Source organism: Fringilla coelebs, assembly GCF_963513975.1.
Source record: "Fringilla coelebs genome assembly, chromosome: 9".
Taxonomy (NCBI): domain Eukaryota; kingdom Metazoa; phylum Chordata; class Aves; order Passeriformes; family Fringillidae; genus Fringilla; species Fringilla coelebs.
Genome location: NC_140067.1, coordinates 629,599 through 651,038, shown reverse-complemented (window position 1 = coordinate 651,038; position 21,440 = coordinate 629,599). Strand labels below are relative to the sequence as shown.

Here is a 21,440-nt window from a genome sequence, read left to right as displayed (position 1 = left end):
TAAATGTATATTGTATAGTATAGTATGGTATGGTATAGTATAATATAGTACAGTATGGTATAGTACAGTAGAATAAAGTAATTCACCTGCTGTCCATGGGGCCCTCCTCCTCATCCTCTCCCCTTGGCCAGAGTCACCTGTGATTTACAATAAGCACTGGCCTTGCTCCCTCCACACTGGACAGGATTTCTGAGCCCAAGCCCTTTGCTCCTGTGCTCTCCCTCCCCAGGCACAGAATCCCAGATCCCAGGGCTGGAAGTGCCCAGGCTGGGGTTGGATGGGCCTTGGAGCAAGGAACACCTCTGGGGGGTCTCTGGAAGCCCTTCTGACTCCCTGCATTAATTTCCACAGATCCTGTTGGGTTGGGAAGTGCCTGTGAGCCCCTGGACCCAGCCCTGCCCGTGTCCCCAGGTGCCATCTCTGCAGTTTGCCTGAACTCCAGGTGAGGATGCTCTGCCTCCCCCTCAGCCCCTGCTGCAGCCTGAGTGCAATAATTCTCCTTTTCCCCTCCTCCCCCTCCAGGAACACCACCCCAGCTCCTTTCTGCAGCCACTCAAATGCTTTAAGCCATTAATCCAAAGTATCACCAGGGCTTCCAATAAAATTTTATTTGACATTTAGTTAAAATCCATTTTCTGCTACAACTGAATTTTTCCTCTAGTCCCTTGATGGACACTTCAGGCCGAATTCATTGTCATTGTTTTAAAGGTCAAAAGTGAGGGTTTTTTCCCAGATCTTGCTTTGTAAAGCCAACTGTTCCTCAGGATGATGAGAGGCTGTGGCAGCCACGGAGCCCTTCTGGTCTGTGATTACACGGATTTTGCACAGGCTGGGGGAGCAGAGCAGTGCTCCTGCAAAGCCAGCTCTGACTGCAGTCCCAGGGACGGAGGCAGTGCCTGGGACAGAGCTGGGGAGCACACAATGCTCATTTCCAGAGCAGGGATCTCCCCAGGGCCCCTGCTTTGCTCACAGGGAGCAGCTGCAGTGGCCCTGACATCGGCCAAAACCTTTCCCTTCGGTGTGCTTTGAGGAGCCAAAGGGATACATGGAAATATCAAACAGCAGGGATGCTTTCTGTGTCCATTTTGTTCACAATTTTTATACACATCATTTAATTTGTTCAGCAAAACCGTTCTGATAAACTGCACCACAAAGTAATGGTTCAGAGGTGAGGAGTCCTGGAGTATCTGAGGGAGGGACCCACCAGGATCACACAACCCTGACACCCCAAAAATCCCAGGGCAAGAAATGACAGCCAGCTCAACCTACTGCACGGCTTGTTCCTGTGTTTAACTCTCATTTCCCATTCCTAGGGAGCCCTGGGTGCTCCTCATTCCATCCCAGCTTGGATTTTAACTGGAACTGGTGGATCCATGACTGCAATTACAGCACATGTAGGGACATATGTGCATATTTAGGGTGCTCTGTCCTCATCCCTGTGTTAGGGTGATGCCTGAAGTTTGAGCTTTCACATTGCCCAGGCTCTGCGCTGCATTGGTGTGTGACTCTGAGCTTCATGTGAAGGGCCAGCAGCTCTCCCTGCAGCTCAGGCACACAGAGCAATCCTTTTCCAGCCCCAGGATCACCCTGCACCCTACACCCAGTGCCAGCAGCTCTCCCTGCAGCTCAGGCACACAGAACAATCCTTGTCCAGCCCCAGGGTCACCCTGCACCCTACACCCAGTGCCAGCAGCTCTCCCCACAGCTCAGGCACACCGAGCAATCCTATTCCAAGGACAGCGCTGCAGCTCCAGCCCCAAAATGCAAAAAACAGGGAATGGAGGAGAGCAGCCTGGAGGGTGGGACTGCAGAACCTGGAACTGGACACTGATCCACAATATGGGAATGGACCAAAACTTATAAAAGTGTGAGAACTCCTGATGTGACAGTGATCACAGGGGTCCCAGGGTGAGGGAAGGGATGAGAAAGTTGACTCCATGTTCAGAAGGCTGATTTATTATTTTATGATATATATATTATATTAAAAACTATACTAAAAGAATAGAAGGAAGGATTTCATCAGAAGGCTTAGCTAAGAATAGAAAAGGAATGAATAACAAAGGTTTGTCTCTGACCAAGACAGTCTGGACAGCCGGACTGGGACTGGCCATTAATTAGAAACAACCACGTGAGACCCATCCCAGACCCACCTGTTGCACTGCACAGCAGCAAACAATCATTGCTCACATTTTGTTCCTGAGGCCTCTCAGCTTCTCAGGAGGAAAACCCTAAGGGTTTTTCCTGGGTCCACCTCAGTGCAGAGCCCTGGCCCTTGCAGTGTGTGCTGTGAATGCCTTTTAGTCCATCCCCCTCATTCCTTAGCTCTGCCCAGCTGTGCTCCAGGAGCCCCCAGGACCCCAGCCCAGAGCTGGCCCAGGGGACAGGGTGGCACAGCTGTCCCATGCCCAGGCACTCACCAGAGGGGGAGATGTGTCTCCAGGAGATGGAGGGCTCTGGCTTCCCCGTGGCCAGGCACACCAGGGTGACGTTGCTGCCCTCGTTCACCACGATGTCGCTGGAGATCCGGAATATCTTGGGAGAGACTGCAACGAGAGGGACAGGCTGTCAGGGGGCTGGGGCCACCAGCAGGGACACACAGGGACACTGCAGACCCTCCCCAGGGTGGCCCAGGAGCTCAGCCCTGGGCTCCAGACCCCCTCCAAAAGCAGGAGCTCCTGTGTGTGTGCAGGGCAGGAGCTGCAGCAGAGCTCCTGGGAGATGGATGCTCCTGCTAAAGGGCAGGCTGAGCTCGCTCCTGGCAGCTTGCAAAGGAGACAAAATTGGGTTTTTCTGGTGCTTTTAAAAATTAATGATGCTGTTCCAGCCGCTCTATGTGCACCTGGAGAATCTGAGCTGCTCACAGAGAGGACTAAACCCCATTTAGTTTGTTGTTTCCTCTTGCTTTGGGGCTCCCCCATTTGCCTCACCCAGTGCCTGTCCAGCTGGGGCTTTTCTCTCCCTGGCTTTGCTGTGTCCCAGCCCCAGTGTCCAGCCTGGCCCTGGGCACTGCAGGGATCCAGGGGCAGCCCCAGCTGCTCTGGGCACCTGTGCCAGGGCTGCCCACCCTGCCAGGAACAATTCCCAATTCCCAATCTCCCATCCAGCCCTGCCCTCTGGCAGTGGGAGCCATTCCCTGTGTCCTGTCCCTCCATCCTTGTCCCCAGTCCCTCTGCAGCTCTCCTGGAGCCCCTTCAGGCCCTGCCAGGGGCTCTGAGCTCTCCATGGGTCCTTCTCCTCTCCAGGTGAGCACCCCCAGCTCTCCCTGGATCCTTCTCCTCTCCAGGTGAGCACCCCCAGCTCTCCCTGGATCCTTCTCCTCTCCAGGTGAGCACCCCCAGCTCTCCCTGGATCCTTCTCCTCTCCAGGTGAGCACCCCCAGCTCTCCCTGGATCCTTCTCCTCTCCAGGTGAGCACCCCCAGCTCTCCCTGGATCCTTCTCCTCTCCAGGTGAGCACCCCCAGCTCTCCCTGGATCCTTCTCCTCTCCAGGTGAGCACCCCCAGCTCTCCAGCCTGGCTCCAGAGGGGCTCCAGCCCAGCCTGGGCTCTCAGACAGGCACAAACCCTCCCCAGGTTTTGCTGAAGCCACAAAGATCTGACCCACAAGAAATGTGCAGGCTTTTGCTGCTTTTTGGGGCTTCCCACCAAGAACTTTCCAGTCTTTCTGAGGGGAGATTGGAGCTGTGGCATGGTAGAAGGTGGAGAATTTTCCAGACTTACAGAGTGCAGATTAAGTGATTTCCTCTTAAGTACGAGCTTTGTTCCATTCCTAATTGACTGGGCTCTCCTTTAATCTGGGCTTTACAGCGAGGAAATTAAATCAAAGCTCATTGAAGATGTCTGTGAGTCTCGTTACAATGACACTGAGCAGGTCACAGCATCGATGCATTTCCAAAATGGAATTAGGGAAGGGATGGATCTGCGAGGTCCATTAATTAAAATAACCCCAAAGAGCAGAGAGCTGCAGCCCAGCTGCACGGTGTGATCCTGTCAGGCGACAGAAGCCACGGGGCTGATCTGGGCTGATGGCAAAGCCTGCATGTTATTATTGGCACTGATTTCCCAGGAACATCGTCCTGCCAGGGATAGAAATTGGCTCCCACGGCATTTCTGGAGCCTCACGGTTTGAGACAAATCAGGATTTCTGCTGTATCAGTATGCTGCTAATTTTTCTGCTATTTACTGGCTGATAGGGATCATTACATTCAGATCACTAAAATCTCTGGAATTTATTAATTATGTCTCAAATATCTGTGCAGCACCGCAACGGAATGTTAATATTTATTAGGAATTAAAAACTGTTTGTTTTGCATCCGTATTTCTTCCCACACCTCCAAAGACTCTGATCTAGGAGCAGGTTTGGCATTTAAAATCTGCTCTGCTGAGCCTGGAGTGCACATTAAACCCATCACAGAGCTGCTCCCCACTCCAGCAGCTCCTGCCTCCCACCCAGATCACGTGGAGCTGTGAAGGTCAGGGGAAAAATTAAATAATGCAGCAAATAAACATTTATTCAGAAAATGGATTAACAGAAGGCCAGAGGAATGAGATAATAAACAAGGAGGAAAGAGGAATTAAACTCCCAAGTACATTTGGTGCGGGGGTCCAGCATGGAAAGTGCTTTGCACTCCTCTGGCTTTTTCTTTTTAATGTTAAATTAAAACATTAATTTAATGTTAATGTTTTAAAGTAAACCCTTCCCTTTTTGCACAATATTTTTAATCTAAACCTACCCTTTTTGGGCAGGTGTGTGACCAAAGGCTGGGGAGCAGCAGCAGGAGGGAAACTGGGAGAACCAGGGATGTTCAGCTGTGGGAAAAGAGGGCTCAGGAAGGACCTGGGCTCACCTGGTTCCAGGATTTGCAGGGTTAAAGCAGGTGGGGACCCCTTCTAATGCAGCCCAGTGTGCTGGGAGGGGGCAGGGAGGAGCTGTCTGTCAGGCACCTGACCCAGGGGGTCCTGGCTCAGCTGACAGCCCCCAGCCCCACAGTTCCACAATTCATTCCACAGTTCCTCAAATAATTCCAAAATTCATTCCACAATTCCTCAAATAATTCCACAGTTCATTCCACAATTCCTCAAATAATTCCAAAATTCATTCCACAGTTCCTCAAATAATTCCACAATGAATTCCACAATGAATTCCACAATTCCACAATTCCACAATTCCACAATTCCACAATGAATTCCACAATTCTCCAGTGAATTCCACAATGAATTCCACAATGAATTCCACAATGAATTCCACAATGAATTCCACAATTCCACAATTAATTCCACAATTCCATAATGAATTCCACAATGAATTCTACAATTCCATATTGAATTCCACAATGAAATCCACAATGAATTCCACAATGAATTCCACAATTCCCCAGTGAATTCCACAATGAATTCCACAATGAATTCCACAATGAATTCCACAATGAATTCCACAATTCCCTAATGAATTCCACAATTCCCCAGTGAATTCCCCAGTGAATTCCACAATCAATTCCCTCCAGCAGCACGGCCCTGGCAGCAGCAGGAGCTGCCCAGGCCATGGGGTGGCTGTCCCCTCCTCAGTCCTCAGGGTGGCTGTCCCCCTGAGCCCCCAGGGCTGCAGGGACACCCTGGGGACCCTGCTGGGCTGAGCTGCCTGGTGGAGGGGCTGGAAGCAGCAGGGGAGCCCTGGGCTCCTCTGAGGGACAGGATAAATCAATTTCATCAGCCTGGGGAATAGCTGGGAGTCGCTGCCAGGACACAAGAAACAGATTTTGCTCTTCTTTTTATGGCTTGGGCATAATAATTGGTATTTATGAGAAATCCATTGAAAAATTAAACTGTGCTTATGAGGGTGATTAAGCTCCATCCCCACTAACTGAGAATCCTCAGCCTTCCCTGCCCCAAACCCTCCCTGCCTCACGGGCTCAGGGATTTCAGCCTGGAAGGAAAACCCAAAATTCCTGTTCTTTCCTTCTCCTGTTCTTCCCATTGTAATCAGAAGGACAAAGCAACTTGTGCCTGGAAAACCACAGACAGCCAGAACAGTCAAACCATGGAATTATGGAATCATTAAGGCTGGAGAAGAGCTCTGGGAACATCATGTCCAACCATCCTTTTGAGGGGAAAAAAAGGGGAAAACACAGCAGGTAATCAAAGGAAAGATTTGAGGAAAAACCCAAACCCAGTGCAGGTTGCAATGGAATAGTTAAATATTGTTAAAATGGTTCCAAATGTCAGGATTGCAGAGAATCCCCCTAAAAGCTGGGCTGAGCGAGGCTCACTCTGTCAGGTGAAAATCCTGCGCTGCAAAATCCAGAACTGCATCAAGGAGCAGCGTTGAAGGCTCCCAGAACTGGGAACCACTGCAGGGGTGAAAACTGCCTGGGTTTCACCAGGGGATCCAAACTGTTTGTGTGATGAAATCCCAGAATGGGCTGGGCTGGAAGGGCCCTCAGAGCCACCCAGAGCCACCCCTGCCATGGCAGGGACCCCTCCCACTGTCCCAGGGTGTCCCAGTGTCCATGGCAGGGACCCCTCCCACTGTCCCAGGGTGTCCCAGTGTCCATGGCAGGGACCCCTCCCACTGTCCCAGGGTGTCCCAGTGTCCATGGCAGGGACCCCTCCCACTGTCCCAGGGTGTCCCAGTGTCCATGGCAGGGACCCCTCCCACTGTCCCAGGGTGTCCCAGTGTCCATGGCAGGGACCCCTCCCACTGTCCCAGGGTGTCCCAGTGTCCATGGCAGGGACACCTCCCAGTGCCCCAGGGTGTCCCAGTGTCCAGCCTGGCCTTGGGCACTGCCAGGGATCCAGGGGCAGCCACAGCTGCTCTGGGAATTCCATCCCAGCCCCTGCCCACCCTGCCAGGGAACAATTCCCCATTCCCAATCTCCCACCCATCCCTGCCCTCTGGCAGTGGGAGCCATTCCCTGGGTCCTCTCCCTCCAGCCCTGGTGAAATAAATCCTCCACCTGCCTGGAAAAGCCAGGCTCTGTTTCCATCCTGTGCCCTGGAAACAACACTGATCCCCTGAACGCTGAATGCCACGCCCCAAATCCCTGATTCTAAACTAAAACCAACCCTGAACATCTCCAAGAATTATTTCCAGCAAACTCCTTTGTGTGGTTACTCATCTTGCATCCTAAGGATCGATCATAAAAAAAGATAACTGTGCTTTGGGTAGTAACATTTTTTATCAATCCTTACTGAAAATTGCTGTGGCTTTTATACTTTTTATATTGTTTTTCCTTTCATACTCAATGAGCTCAATATTTACAGAGCAGTGAAATGCCCCCACCACAAGCACCCTTTCCAGAGAGTGCTGAGCACAGGTTTAAATCAGGAGAGTTTTTCCAGCCCCCAGCCTGTGCTGGAAGCAGCCCTCCCCTCTGACAATCAGTCAGCAGCGGGGACAGCTCCCAGCCCTTTTGCTTTTGCATTTCCATGATTAGTTCCTCCAGGCACTTTGATTGAAGAGCGTTGCCTAAAGGTCTCCACCTCCTCCTAATTAAACACAATTTGTCTCAAACACAGCAGCTTTGGCAAAGTGGGGCTGAGGAAATAAATGATGGGTGGGCTGGGAAGAGAAATGGTTTCATCTCCAGCCTTCATTTATTTCCAATTCCTGCCAGCGCCGAGGCGTGACACAAGGGCTCACAAGAGTGGCACTTCCCTAAGCTGGGGAGGAATCCTTTCCCTCCTTGAGACCCGTGGCAGTAACCCTCATCTCTGTAAATCCTGGGGCATCGCTGCCCTTCAGAACTCCAGCTCCACCTGTTTTCTGTGCTGTGCTCATCTGAGACCATCCGAGGACATTATCGGGGCGTGAGTGGGAAAGGAATGATCCTGTTTGGGAATTCTGTGCCACTGAATCTCACTGGGGTGAGACCTGAGCTGTGGCTTGTGCCTCTCCACCCTTCCTCCTGCCAGGGCACTTCATCTGCCCCAGGGGGAAACTCCTGGGATGTTCCTCTGTCCCAGTGGGACACTGCTGGGCAGGACATCTGTCCCAGTGGGACACTGCTGGGATGTTCACCTGTCCCAGTGGGACACTCCTGGGATGTTCCTCTGTCCCAGTGGGACACTGCTGGGATGTTCCTCTGTCCCAGTGGGACACTGCTGGGATGTTCCTCTGTCCCAGGGGGACACTCCTGGGATGTTCCTCTGTCCCAGTGGGACACTGCTGGGATGTTCATCTGTCCCAGTGGGACACTGCTGGGATGTTCCTCTGTCCCACTGGGACACTGCTGGGATGTTCCTCTGTCCCAGTGGGACACTGCTGGGATGTTCCTCTGTCCCAGTGGGACACTGCTGGGATGTTCCTCTGTCCCAGTGGGACACTGCTGGGATGTTCATCTGTCCCAGTGGGACACTGCTGGGATGTTCCTCTATCCCAGTGGGACACTCCTGGGATGTTTATCTGTCCCAGTGGGACACTGCTGGGATGTTCCTCTGTCCCAGTGGGACACTGCTGGGATGTTCCTCTATCCCAGTGGGACACTCCTGGGATGTTTATCTGTCCCAGTGGGGCCCTCCTGGACAGGTCATCTGTCCCAGTGGGACGCTGCTGGGATGTTCCTCTGTCCCAGTGGGACACTGCTGGGATGTTCACCTGTCCCAGTGGGACACTGCTGGACCACAGAGCACGAGGAGCAGGAGGTGCAGCTCAGCTTTTCCCACTCCCTGGAAAAGCTTTCAGACACTCCACGAGCTCCTTTCAGCGAGCAGCACTCTGCAATCAAAGCTCTGCCAACTGTTTAATCATGGAAATGGAGCCAAAAAGTTATAAAGGGCAAAAATAGTGATAAAAAAAGCGACCTCCTGGTGGCTGGAGCCAAAGCCCTCCCGGCTGGGCACTGATTGCTGGCTGAGCAGGGCCCCATTGCTGGGCTCATTAACACACAGGGCTGGGACAGGGCTCTGGAAAAGCAGGGATGGCTTTGCAGCCAGCACCAGCAAAGAGGGGAGCCTGTGAATTGTTTCCTGGGCACTGGCACAGGCTGCCCAGAGAAGCTCTGGCTGGCCCTGGAATGCCTAAGGCCAGGTTAGATGGGGCTGGAGAGGAATGGTTGTAACTATGAAAACAGTCAGAGGTTGAAAGAATACAAGATTTTATCTGGTAAAACCAGGGCTCCCCTGGACTCATTTTTTCGCCTCACTAAGGCGAGACAAGAAGAGAAGAGTTTACCCAGGGTAAGAAAGGGACAGCTGGGTGGCACAGGATGAGCATTGGTCAGTTAAACAGAGCCTGGATAAATCTGAATAAACCAGTCTGAACATCTCCAAAAGCTCCTGGTCCCAGGAAGCTCCTGAAGGTCTCTGTGATTGAGGAGCTTCAGGGTAAAGGAGGCCAATGAAATACCAGCAAAACCCCATAAATATCCCAGCACATGGATCCCAGCAAACACCTCCACCTTCCCAGGCTGCCAAAGCCAGCCCCAGCCCTTCCCTCCTCGGTCCTGCTCCTCCAGAAGGTGTCAAAAAGCTGCTGTTATTACATAAGGACACACATTATCCCCTTAAAACCCCGCTGCTCCCCTTTCCAGCCACAACCTAAACCCTGCAAGGTTCGATTTCCCACCAGCAGCGAGAGCACCACTGTTTGCTCAGCCAGAAAAGCAATAAAATGTAATAATTCAAAATAAACTCGGATTCCCCTTTCTTTATCCTCGCAGACAAAGGAAGAGCTGCGCCCAGGGTGTGCAGGCTGCTGGAGGGGCTGTGCAAGTTTGGAGTCAGAAAACCACGGAATTATGGAATTTCCTGGGTTGGAGGGATCAGCAGTCCCAGCCCTGGCCCTGCAGACACCCAACAATCCCACCCTGTGCTCCTGGAGCTCTGGCAGTGCCCAGCACCCTCTGGGGGAAGAACCTTTCCCTAAAATCCAACCTTAACCTCCCCTGGCCCAGCTCCAGCCACCCCTGTCCCTGTCCCAGGATTTGTACACTCAAACAGGGATGTACAAATTTTGAACACAAATTCCAACATGGGCAAAGGGAATTTCAGGGAAGGATTCCTGCCGCACAAGAAGTACCAAGGAAAGAGTTCTAGACTGGAAAATTAGAGGTAAAACCTCATCACTGCTCCTTACAGGCAAAATGAAAATATTAGAGGGTTGTGACAGGTAAACAGTGATATACCTGTTGCTGCTCATGCTGTCACAGGAACTAAATAAAAGAGCTGTAATGATTTGAGATGATTTCTTGTAACTCTGCATTTTTCCTTTTGGAGAACTCTGCAGGTTCAGTCTCTCTCCAGCGAGCCTGAATGACAGATTTACATCGTATTCCCAAGATAGTTATTAAAATAATTTCCCTTGACAGTTCTCTGGCTGCATCACTCCCCCTTCTCTGTATCCCAACCATATGGCTCTGCTTACTTCCCATTTTAAGCGTTTTGCTCTGATGTGAAAAGCAATTCCTGGTCCTTCCTCTCAGCCCCAGCTCTCTCTAGAGCGCAGCCCCACAGAATATTCAGAGCTAAAAGGGAGCCCCAGGGACCACTGACTCCAATCCTCAGGGAATTCCACCACGGAGCTGCTGCAGGGCTGGAGCCCCTCTGGAGCCAGGCTGGGAGAGCTGGGGGTGCTCACCTGGAGAGGAGAAGGATCCAGGGAGAGCTCAGTGCCCCTGGCAGGGCCTGAAGGGGCTCCAGGAGAGCTGCAGAGGGACTGGGGACAAGGATGGAGGGACAGACACAGGGAATGGCTCCCACTGCCAGAGGGCAGGGCTGGATGGGGGATTGGGAATTGGGAATTGTTCCCTGGGATGGTGGGGAGGGGCTGGGATGGAATTCCCGGAGCAGCTGGGGCTGCCCCTGGATCCCTGGCAGTGCCCAAGGCCAGGCTGGACACTGGGGCTGGAGCACCTGGGACAGTGGGAGGTGTCCCTGCCATGGCAGGGCTGGCACTGGGTGGGATTTAAGGTCCCTCTCAGCCCAGCCCAGCCCGGGATTTTGTAAACCTGCAGCTCAATTACACAGCCCCCCCTGGATGTCACCACCTGCCCTGTCCCTTTCTCCTTTTCTGCACAGGCAGTTCCTGATGGTCCCTCCCTCGGGGATATCTGGAACTGCTGTGCACCCACCCTGCAGCACTTTGTCTGGCTGTGACCAATGTTTGGACAGGCCTGGCAGGGCCAGCTGTGTTTGCCTCACCCCAGCGTGGGGATGTGGCTGCCATGCACCGTCAGCCTCCCCTGAGAGGGAAGTTAGGCCAGGCTTTGGTGGGCCAGCACTAAAGGAGCGTGGCTCATTCAGCCCCTGTTGCCTGGGATGGTTTCTGAGATGATGGCTCTCTGCTTGTCCCGAACACAAATATATCCTGAGCGAGTTTCCACTCCTCCACTCGGTCCAAGGGAGGACAGGCTTCTTCCCTGGATTAAGTCAGTGGATACAAATTTATTCAGTATTTATTTTTGTTCTCACTACAAAGCCTAGAAATTAGTAATGATTATCTAACACTGAAACCTGGAATTGCTTTCCACATTATTAATTCCTCCTCTTGAGCTGCTGCCGAGCTGCCCCATCCCACAGAAACGCGTGGGGAGTGGTGTGATTTAATCTTCCTGACATTGCAGTGACATGGGAACTGCTGGGATTAATGGGGATTAATGGCGTCATTAATATTCATACTCTGCAGACAGTCAGCACCGAATTGCAGTGGGACTGCTGCCTGCCCAGCGGCTCGGGATGCCTGGCCAGAGACAGGGCACGGAGTTCTGCCCTTGTTTCTCTGCAGGAAAAGGAGCTGGGCTCCGGGTTCTTCCCCAGAGGGACCCAGCCCAGCCCAGCCCTGAGATGCCGATGGGATGGCTCTGTGCCTGTCGCCGGGAAAGCGGCGCTTTGCCGGGCATTGTGCGGCTAAACCCCGGTAAATGGGGATTTCAGCGGCCAGCCCGCCGGTGACGGCCCGGGGGAGGTAAAGAGAGAACCGCAGCTCCCTCGCAGGGGGCTGGGCTGACCCTGGCCAGGAGAAAACCACTCCTGATTATTACAGAATTATCCAGCCTGGAATGGCAGCAACGGATCCAGCTCCTGTCCCCTGCTCGGGTGACAGACCCAGCATGTGGCACAAATCCGTGTGGGTGAAATGGGCACGGATCCTGCATGCTGCCCCTGTGAATTACCGGGTATAAACCACCGGGTATAAAATACACAGTATAAATTACCGGGTATAAATCACCGGGTATAAATCACTGGGTATAAACCACCGGGTATAAATCACTGGGTATAAATTAGCGGGTATGAATCACTGGGTATAAACCACTGGGTATAAACCACCGGGTATAAATTACCGGGTATAAACCACCAGGTATAAATTACCGGGTATAAATCACGGGGTATAAACCACCGGGTATAAATTAGCAGGTATAAACCACCGGGTATAAACCACCGGGTATAAACCACTGGGTATAAATTACCGGGTATAAACCACCGGGTATAAACCACTGGGTATAAATTACATAGTATAAATCACTGGGTATAAACCACCGGGTATAAATTACCGGGTATAAACCACTGGGTATAAACCACTGGGTATAAACCACCGGGCATAAACCACTGGGGTATAAACCACCGGGTATAAACCACCGGGCATAAACCACTGGGTATAAATTACCGGGTATAAACCACGGGGTGTAAACCACCGGGTATAAAATACACGGTATAAATTACTGGGTATAAACCACGGGGTATAAATTACCCTGTTATTGGGGACTCCAGTAACGAGGGACAAATCCAATCTGCCGGACCTGCACTGGCAGCCAGAGGAGCTGCTGGGCTCCAAACCCTGCTTAATTAGGGGCTCGGTGCCCAGCTAATGACCCTGCTTCATTAGGGGCTCGGTGCCCAGCTAATGCCCCTGTCCTGGTCCTGCAGAGCAGCTCTGTCCATTGGAGGGGAGAGCGACAGCAGGGGTTTCTCCGTGCCAGGGGGCACCCAGAAATTGATAAATTAATATATAAATAAATAAAAGCTCTATTCTCTGTGTTGGGGCACCACAGCCTGGGCACCCAGAAATGAATAATATAAAATAAATAAATAAATAAATAAATAAATAAATAAATAAATAAATGAAATCTCTGTTCTCTGTGCCGGGGCATCACGGCCTCAACACCCACAAATTAATAAATGAATAAACAAACCAACCAACAAACAAATAAATAAAATCTCAATTCTCTGTGCCAGGGCACCACGGCCTGGGCAGCCAGAAATTAATCAATGAATGAATCAATGAATTAATAAATAAAAATCTCTATTCTCTGTGCTGGGGCATCACGGCCTCGACACCCACAAATTAATAAATGAATAAATAAATAAAATCTCAATTCTCTGTGCCAGAGCACCATGGCCTGGGCACCCAGAAATTAATCAATGAATGAGCAAATAAATAAATAGAATCTTTATTCTCTGTGCTGGGGCATCTCAGCCTCAGCACCCAGAAATGAATAAATAAAATCTCAATCAGTTCATGGTAATTGAAAGTTAAAAGCACCCAGCACATTCTGCTGGTCCAGCCAGTGCTGGGGGCCAGCATTCCCCTGGGACACAGAGGCAGAATGCCAGGAGCCTCAGTGGAACTGCTTAAACTGCACTTTGTGCTTTGTGACCTCGGCATAGGAGCTCCATCGGGAATCACTCAGTGTGATCCGAGAGGAGAGAGCCACGGGACAGCCCCGAGGGACCCAAGGGAGCCCCAGCCTGCTGCACACACAGCTCCCTGGGAACCCCAGAACCTTGGGATCCCACACAGCTTTGGGCTGGGAGAGACCTCAGAGCCACCCAGTGCCACCCCTGCCATGGCAGGGACACCTCCCACTGTCCCAGGCTGCTCCAGCCCCAGTGTCCAGCCTGGCCTTGGGCACTGCCAGGGATCCAGGGGCAGCCACAGCTGCTCTGGGAATTCCAGCCCAGGGCCGGCCCACCCTGCCAGGGAAGGGATGTCACAATCACATTATTCCCAATTATCCCCCCAAATAAGAAAGGCAATGAAAACACGTCCGTGAGGAAGTGGAAACCACGCAGCACACAAAGGATGATCTCCACAGGTTCTCAGGGATGTCAGGATGCGTGCTGGAGGTTGTTTCCCACCCCGGGAGTGAGCAGGAGCAGCTTGTTTCCATAAATCAATGGGAGCTTTGAACAAGGAATGATTTCTTGTTCCTAAAGGGCTCTGGGTACCTGTGCTGAGCAGGTTATGAAGGAAATGATTTGCCATAGCTTTCAAACCCCAAACCTGGGCCCAGAAGAGTTCAGTCAGAGATTGCTGTTATCACATCCAGCGATTTGGGAATATTTATGGGCAAAATATTTGGGCGTGCTAACTACATCCAATTCAGTGTGAGCACAAAACAAAGGCTCTGCTTTGAAGTGTTTGGAACAGAAAGACTTTAAACCAACCCTTTCACTGTGTAATGGAACGCTTGTGTTAATTATAATTCCTTTTGCCAGGATCTGTTTTACATAACAAAGCTAATCTGCCAACTATTAAGGAAATTTCCCCATTTTCTCTTACAGATGATAGAAGGGGAAATAATATCATATTTTAAATGCAAAGTGGGGATGATTAAAATTTCAGTCTAAATAAAATAAGAACATTTCTGAATCCTAGAGACAACAAAACAAGTAATCCACGGGGGTCAACAGAATAACGCACTTACAATTCTCTACTTGAGCCTTTGGTATTACAAAGCTTTTTATAAGTAAGCAATTTTTAGCTGTTTATTCTGCTCCCTGTAATGTCTTCAGCACTGCTGGCCTTGAGGCAGGTTTGGAATCAGAGGCTTAGGAGCACTCTGGTTTTATCCAGCTCCTGAAGTGCCTCTTTATCCATTCAAATCTGCACACTCACATTCAAGTTCACGTCTCTCTCGTGAGATTTCTGTTTAATCCTTTCCTTATAAATGAACATATTAACCTGAAGGGAGAAATGTTTAAAACATCAGGTGGGGAAAAATAAAAAAAAAAAAAAAAAAAAAAAGGATGCCAAAACCCACAGTAAAAGAAGAGATTCTGTGCGTACATCTCCTTGAGCACAGCATTCAAAATTCACCCATGGGGCTGTGCCGTGCTGCCTGCACAAATTCCCGAGCTTTTATCTGAATAGCTGGGATAAAAGACCAGTGATAAGTAGGTATAATAGGAGTTGGAGTCATATTATGGGATTGTATTACGAATCAATGCTGTGTGGTTTGATTTTGCTGTCGTTTCCTCGTCTGGAGCTGAAGATCTCGTACTATTTATTATCCTCGTTCCTGCCTCACAAGTGACACCGTGCAGGAAATGGAGCCCCAGTAATTCCAGACTCAGGGTCTGCATCATGTGGCTCCTGTGAGGAAATTTCTCAGAACATTTCCCTGCAAGGTCTGCTCCCAGAAACCAGCACGGAACGTTACAGGCTTGGGTTCAAAGGAAACAACATCACTCTCAGGCACCCAGCAAAAGGCAGAGAAAATCAGGGAATCACAGAGTCCTTCAGGTTGGAAAAGCCCTCCCAGACTGCGGAATCCAGCTGCTCCTTGCACTGCCAAGGGCACCCCGACCCTGTCCCCAAGTGCCACATGCACACAGCTTTGAAACCCTTCCTGGTGTGGGCACTCAGCCCTGCCCTGGGCAGCTGTGCCAGGGCTGGACAGAACTGTGTCACTGTCCAGCTGTGCCAGGGCTGGACAGAACTGTGTCACTGTCTAGCTGTGCCAGGGCTGGACAGAACTGTGTCACTGTCCAGCTGTGCCAGGGCTGGACAGAACTGTGTCACTGTCCAGCTGTGCCAGGGCTGGACAGCCCTTCCAGGCAGAACTTCTGATCTCCAGCCTCTGAGGTTGGAAATGCAGGATGTGGCCGGGCTGTGTGTTCTATCCCCATCTCTCAGAGCTGGGGCAGTTCTCTGCTGTTCCTTGGGCAGTTTTCTTTATCTCTGCCACAGCCCATCCTCCCTCCAGGAGATCTCTGCTGTCCATGGGCCATTAATTATTAATTATCTTCTGTTAATGGGCCGTTAATTATTATTATCTGCTGTCCATGGCCAGTGAGTGTCCCTGCAGGGCTGATCAAATTCCACCATCCCATGGGGAGATGCTCTGCCCAGGGGAGGAGCCAAGCATTCCTACCTGGATACAATCTGAGGGTTGGGACAGCAGAGCAGCTTCTCCACTGGATTTCCCAGAGGAGCTGCCTCTTCCACTGGATTTCAGAGGAAAACTCCCCCCTTGTGCAGGATCCTGCTGCAGCAGAACCACAGCTGGCACTGCAGGAGGGCTGAGCCCCCGTGGGATGGGACTGTGCCACCCCTGGGATGGGACTGTGCCACCACCCTGGGACTGTGCCACCACCCTGGGATGGGACTGTGCCACCACCCTGGGATGGGACTGTGCCACTACCCTGACACACAGGGGAACAGGGACTGCTCTGACTCTGGCAGTTTTGTTTTCTATTACTGCATTGTTTATTTTATTTTTAATAAAATGAAAGAAATGAAAGTAAGGAACTGTTATTCCTGTTCCCATATCTTTGCCTGAGAGCCCCTTAATTTCAGAATTATAATAATTTGGAGGGAGGAGGTTTACATTTTCCATTTCAGGGGAGGCTCCTGCCCTCCTTAGCAGACACCTGGCTTTTCAAACCAGGACACCAACTCAAACCTCCCCTGGCCCAGCCTGGGGCCCTTTCCCCCTGTCCTGTCCCTGTTCCCTGGGCTCGGAGCCTGTCCCCTCCTGCGTCCCTGCACCCCTGCCAGGGAAGGGAACCATGAGATTTGCTGCCCTGGAATCTTTGGATGGACAACCGAAGTTTTCTTCACACCTTTAGGAAAGCTGTACAATCAAAGATCCTCTCCTTCAAATGAAGACTTTCCAGGCAGGAAACATTCAATCCCCATCCTTTAAAGCTGCCTGTCAAATCCCTCACAATTCAATCCTACGGGATGAAGCTGCCACTTTACTTCTCAGTTGTTTTTTCAGTCGTCCCCAGAAGTTTTCCTAAATTAGCTCCATACATTCTTTTTAAAGACAGGCATTTGGTTCTGCTCCCTCCAACTGGTGGATTTGGCTGCTTGCAAATATCAGATATTGTCATCCTCCTCCCTTCACCCTTTCTTAAGCTGTGGAATGGAAATGAAGCCGTGGGGGTTTGGGAGGAAGGAGTGAGTGCAGAACACGAGGAAAGGCTCCTGGTGTGTGCAGGGTGAGGAGGGGCTGCTGAGCCAGAGCCATCCCACCCCTGCTGGCTCTCCCGGAGCCACCAACCCAACACAGCCCAGAGCACTCAACATTTTTCTTCTCCAAGTTCCCAGCTCATCAGTCCAAGCCAAGATGTGCCTTGGAGTAAATCCCGATGGGAGGAAGGCATCCTCACACTCTGAGGTGGGGTTTAGAGAGAAGATGCACTGCTATTGTTTCCAGTTTCAGAAATCACCTTTGCAATGCAAAACTCAGTCCCCAGCCCCTCTTTCCCAGCTGGTAAATCCTGAGGGGCTGGGCTGAGGGTCCTGTGCATTCCCAGAACCTTTCCAGGACACTGCTCCCCTTTTTCCAGCACAGCCCCCCAGGCCCTGGGGGCTCCTCCTCGGAGCACAATCGTTCATTTTCCCTGGCTCAGTCCCAGGTTGTTAAAGTGCCTCAGGTTTGTGCCTTTCTCCTCTTTCCTCTGCATTTCCCAGGGAGCTCCTTGGCCCCTCTGCTGTGTCTGGTTTGTGGATGAGCTGCTCAGCAGAGCGGGGCACCCCAGCCTGGGAGGGAGCAGCCACACCAGCAGCTCCTGCAGCAGCCTTTGCTGAGGCACAGCTGGCACCAGCAGCATGGATCAGGTCACCAGCCACCCCAGTGCCCTCAATTCACTGGAACAGAGCCAATCCTCCTGGGGCTCGGGAGGAAATGATCATTTTGTGCCCATTGTCCCCTGCCTGCCGATCCCAGAGGATGGAAATTTCAGGCTGGGAACGGAAATCCGGCTGCAGCCGTGACTAAAGCACCTCCAACGTGGCAGAATGATGAGTTTCAGACGAGAGCAGCCCCGCTCCACTCCAGATAAAACACCCTGATTTCCATCCCTGCGAATGAGATCACCTCCCAGCGCCAACATCTCCCTGAGCACGGCAGAGTGGGGAAAACCACTCGAATTATCACAGAGTGAGGGATCCCCGCAGCCCCTGGAGGGGACACGGGTGGGAGGAATTCTGTGAATGGATGGGGAGCACAAACCCTGGGGGAGCACCTGGAGGAATTCTGTGAATGGATGGGGAGCACAAACCCTGGAGGGGACACGGGTGGGAGGAACTCCGTGAATGGATGAGGAGCACAAACCCTGGGGGGAGCACCGGGAGGAACTCCATGGATGGATGAGGAGCACAAACCCTGGGGGAGCACCTGGAGGAATTCTGTGAATGGATGAGGAGCACAAACCCTGGGGAGAGCACCGGGAGGAACTCCATGGATGGATGAGGAGCACAAACCCTGGGAGGGACACGGGTGGGAGGAATTCCATGAATGGATGAGGAGCACAAACCCTGGGGAGAGCACCTGGAGGAATTCTGTGAATGGATGAGGAGCACAAACCCTGGGGAGAGCACCGGGAGGAATTCTGTGAATGGATGGGGAGCACAAACCCTGGAGGGGACACGGGAGGGAGGAATTCTGTGAATGGATGAGGAGCACAAACCCTGGGGAGAGCACCTGGAGGAATTCTGTGAATGGATGAGGAGCACAAACCCTGGGGAGAAGAACACCGGGAGGAATTCTGTGAATGGATGGGGAGCACAAACCCTGGAGGGGACACGGGTGGGAGGAATTCCATGAATGGATGAGGACCACGAACCCTGCGGGGAGCACCGGGATCAGGCACTGCTGGCACCGAAGGGAGGGGGAGCAGGAGGCAGTGCAAGGCCAGGGGGGACAGGGACAGACACCCTTTGGGGGTCTCCATCACACAGCAAAAAACAAAAACATTTCACCCCCCCAGAAAGGCTTTTCCAAGTCTTTTTCTCCCTGTGCTGAGCAGGGACAGGGACTGACACCCTTTGGGGGTCTCCATCACACAGCAAAAAACAAAATCATTCCCTCCCCCAGAAACGTTTTTCCAAGTCTTTTTCTCCCCGTGCTGAGCAGGGACAGGATGATAACGGCGGCTGGCACCAGCAAGTTAATTTTATAAAGGAAACTGACACCCTGCTCCAGAGCTGGCAATTTAAAAGAGTAATGGATTGTCAGTTTTAGCTGGGAAGTGGTTGTTAGATGATTTTAAAGTCTTTTGCATATTTATTTTGTCCCACTTTAAATAAATTTGGGGAAGATTTATCTCGTTAGCTTCAAATGCAAGTCCCTCTTGGCCCGGCTGAGGAAACAAATTAGACTTTGCAAACATCGCAAAGACTAAATCAATACATTAATATTTAGGGGACATTAAGGGGGTTTATTAAACAGAAAAAGGGCCTAGAGTATTACTTTGGGAACGTTACACATGTTTAAATAAAAACCCGAGGTTGTGGTTCCTGACTGAATCTATAAAAGGCATTTCCATGGATAACTGAATTATTCACAGCTCCGTGTCGGGAGCAGATCCCTGCAGGGGTGAGGGGGAGCTGGCCTGGGGCTGTCCCAGGCTGCCCAGCCGGGCTGGGGCAGGGGAGGAGAAGGTGCCAGGTGATGCTGGCAGCAGGGTTTGTGTCCCCTGGGACTGCTGGGAGCAGGCTGCTGCGGGGTGGGGATGGCAGGGAGCACCAGGAAGGGCACTGGGGGCACCTGGGGACAGGGCTGGGACTGGCACCTGTGCCCTGAAGGCAAAGCTGGGACCTGTGCAGTGACCTGTGCCAGCTGGGCACCCCAGCATCCACACCTGGCCCCAAAACCCAGCCCTGGGAGTGGTTTGGGGCTGGGGTCCCTCTGAGCCCTGCTCTGTCTCCCTGTTGGGGCTGGGGTCCCTCTGAGCCCTGCTCTGTGTCCCTTTTGGGTCTGGGGTCCCTCTGAGCCCTGCCCTGTGTCCCTTTTGGGGCTGGGGTCCCTCTGAGCCCTGCTCTGTGCCCCTGCTGGGGCTGGGGTCTCTCTGAGCCCTGCCCTGTGTCTATTTTGGGTCTGGGGTCCCTCTGAGCCCTGCTCTGTGTCCCTGCTGTCCCTTTTGGGTCTGGGGTCCCTCTGAGCCCTGCTCTGTGTCCCTTTTGGGTCTGGGGTCTCTCTGAGCCTTGCCTCCTGTCCCTGCTGTCCCCTGGCCCCACCGTGCCCCAGTGCAGGAGCATCTGTCCCCCCCGAGGGACAGGGACACGGGGCTGTCCCCCACCCTGACCCCTCTCAGGGACACTGGCAAAGGTGGCTGCAGCCTTTGCACACTGCAGGGAAAGCAGCTTGGAGGGGGCAATCCTGACTTTGGCAGGATAAATGCCGGATTGGAGCTGGCAGCAAGCACAACCTTTTGGAGAAAAAGTGTGAGAAGCAGAATGTGGCAAGGGGAAATTCGGGTTTTTACCTTGCTGCGACAAACATCTGATTTTTAAATCATCTGCAGCTCACGACTTTGCAGATCCAGCATCTGGCACTGAGGTAGATTGAGTTGATTACAAACTGCTGCCATTGAAACTTCCAATTAATTATTTCAGCATTCTCACTTCTTTTTAATAAGGTCACTGAAATTAAGTTAACTGGATTATCTTCCTCTCTTTCATGTGGTTTTTCCTTCACACATGTAAATGTGGGCCGAACACACAAGTTCTATTTTCTTTTTTATCAAAAACCTCAGTTGATTTCCCTGCTACAAAAGGGAGTAACTGCAGTGAGCAGCACTGAGCAAGCCTGTACCTGCTGGGTCCTCCACAGGGGTTTGGGAGCCCAGACCCACCCTCAGCTCTGCAGAGATCCCTGTGGGCAGTGGCCAAAGCCCCCTGGGTCTGGGGGCTCCCGAGTGGGGCAGGGCAGAGGCTGCTGCTCCCCTGTTGTGAGAGTCTGTCCAAAATTATTCTCATTTGTCTCATGATTTTCATCATGAAAAAGGACAGAAACTGAGACCACCAAAAGATCCTGTTTGATATCTGGGTTTGAGGAAAGTCTGCTGAGCTTACAAGGCTGAGATGTAACTCCCATCCTGCCAAGTAATTGTGCAAAAGGAGCACCTTGACCCGTTCTGCAACAACAAGCCTTGGAATTTCCCTACCTCTTAGCTTGGATGGACTCTTTTCTGGAATAACCTTTAGGTGGTCCCCACAGAAGACCCTTCATCTGTTCTGCATCCACTGTGACTGACTGACTGAGATGGGAGAAGCCTCTTCTCCAAGGACTGAGACATGAAACCCTCACATACAGAAAACTCCTTTTCTCCCCAAGGACTGAGACTGAAACCTGGGGGGAACTGGTGGGGGGAACAGAACAGACCGTGATGTTTGCTTGCGGGTACAGACTGTGATGTTTGCTTGTGGGTAGTGATTATTGGGACTATCAGACCAAGAAGGAAACTATTGCATTATTTCCCCCCCTCTTTCACAATC

The 21,440-nt window shown here is 51.7% G+C and overlaps 1 protein-coding gene across 1 annotated transcript in view; it reads right to left on the bottom strand.

The window, feature by feature from the left end:
* The window catches only part of NEGR1 (neuronal growth regulator 1), a 173,234-nt gene that overhangs the window by 72,756 nt on the left and 79,038 nt on the right, over positions 1-21,440 (bottom strand). Inside the window, exon 3 of the mRNA XM_084211542.1 lies at positions 2,418-2,543. Coding sequence (XP_084067668.1) covers positions 2,418-2,543 — 126 coding nt within the window. The remainder of the gene's footprint in view (positions 1-2,417; positions 2,544-21,440) is intronic.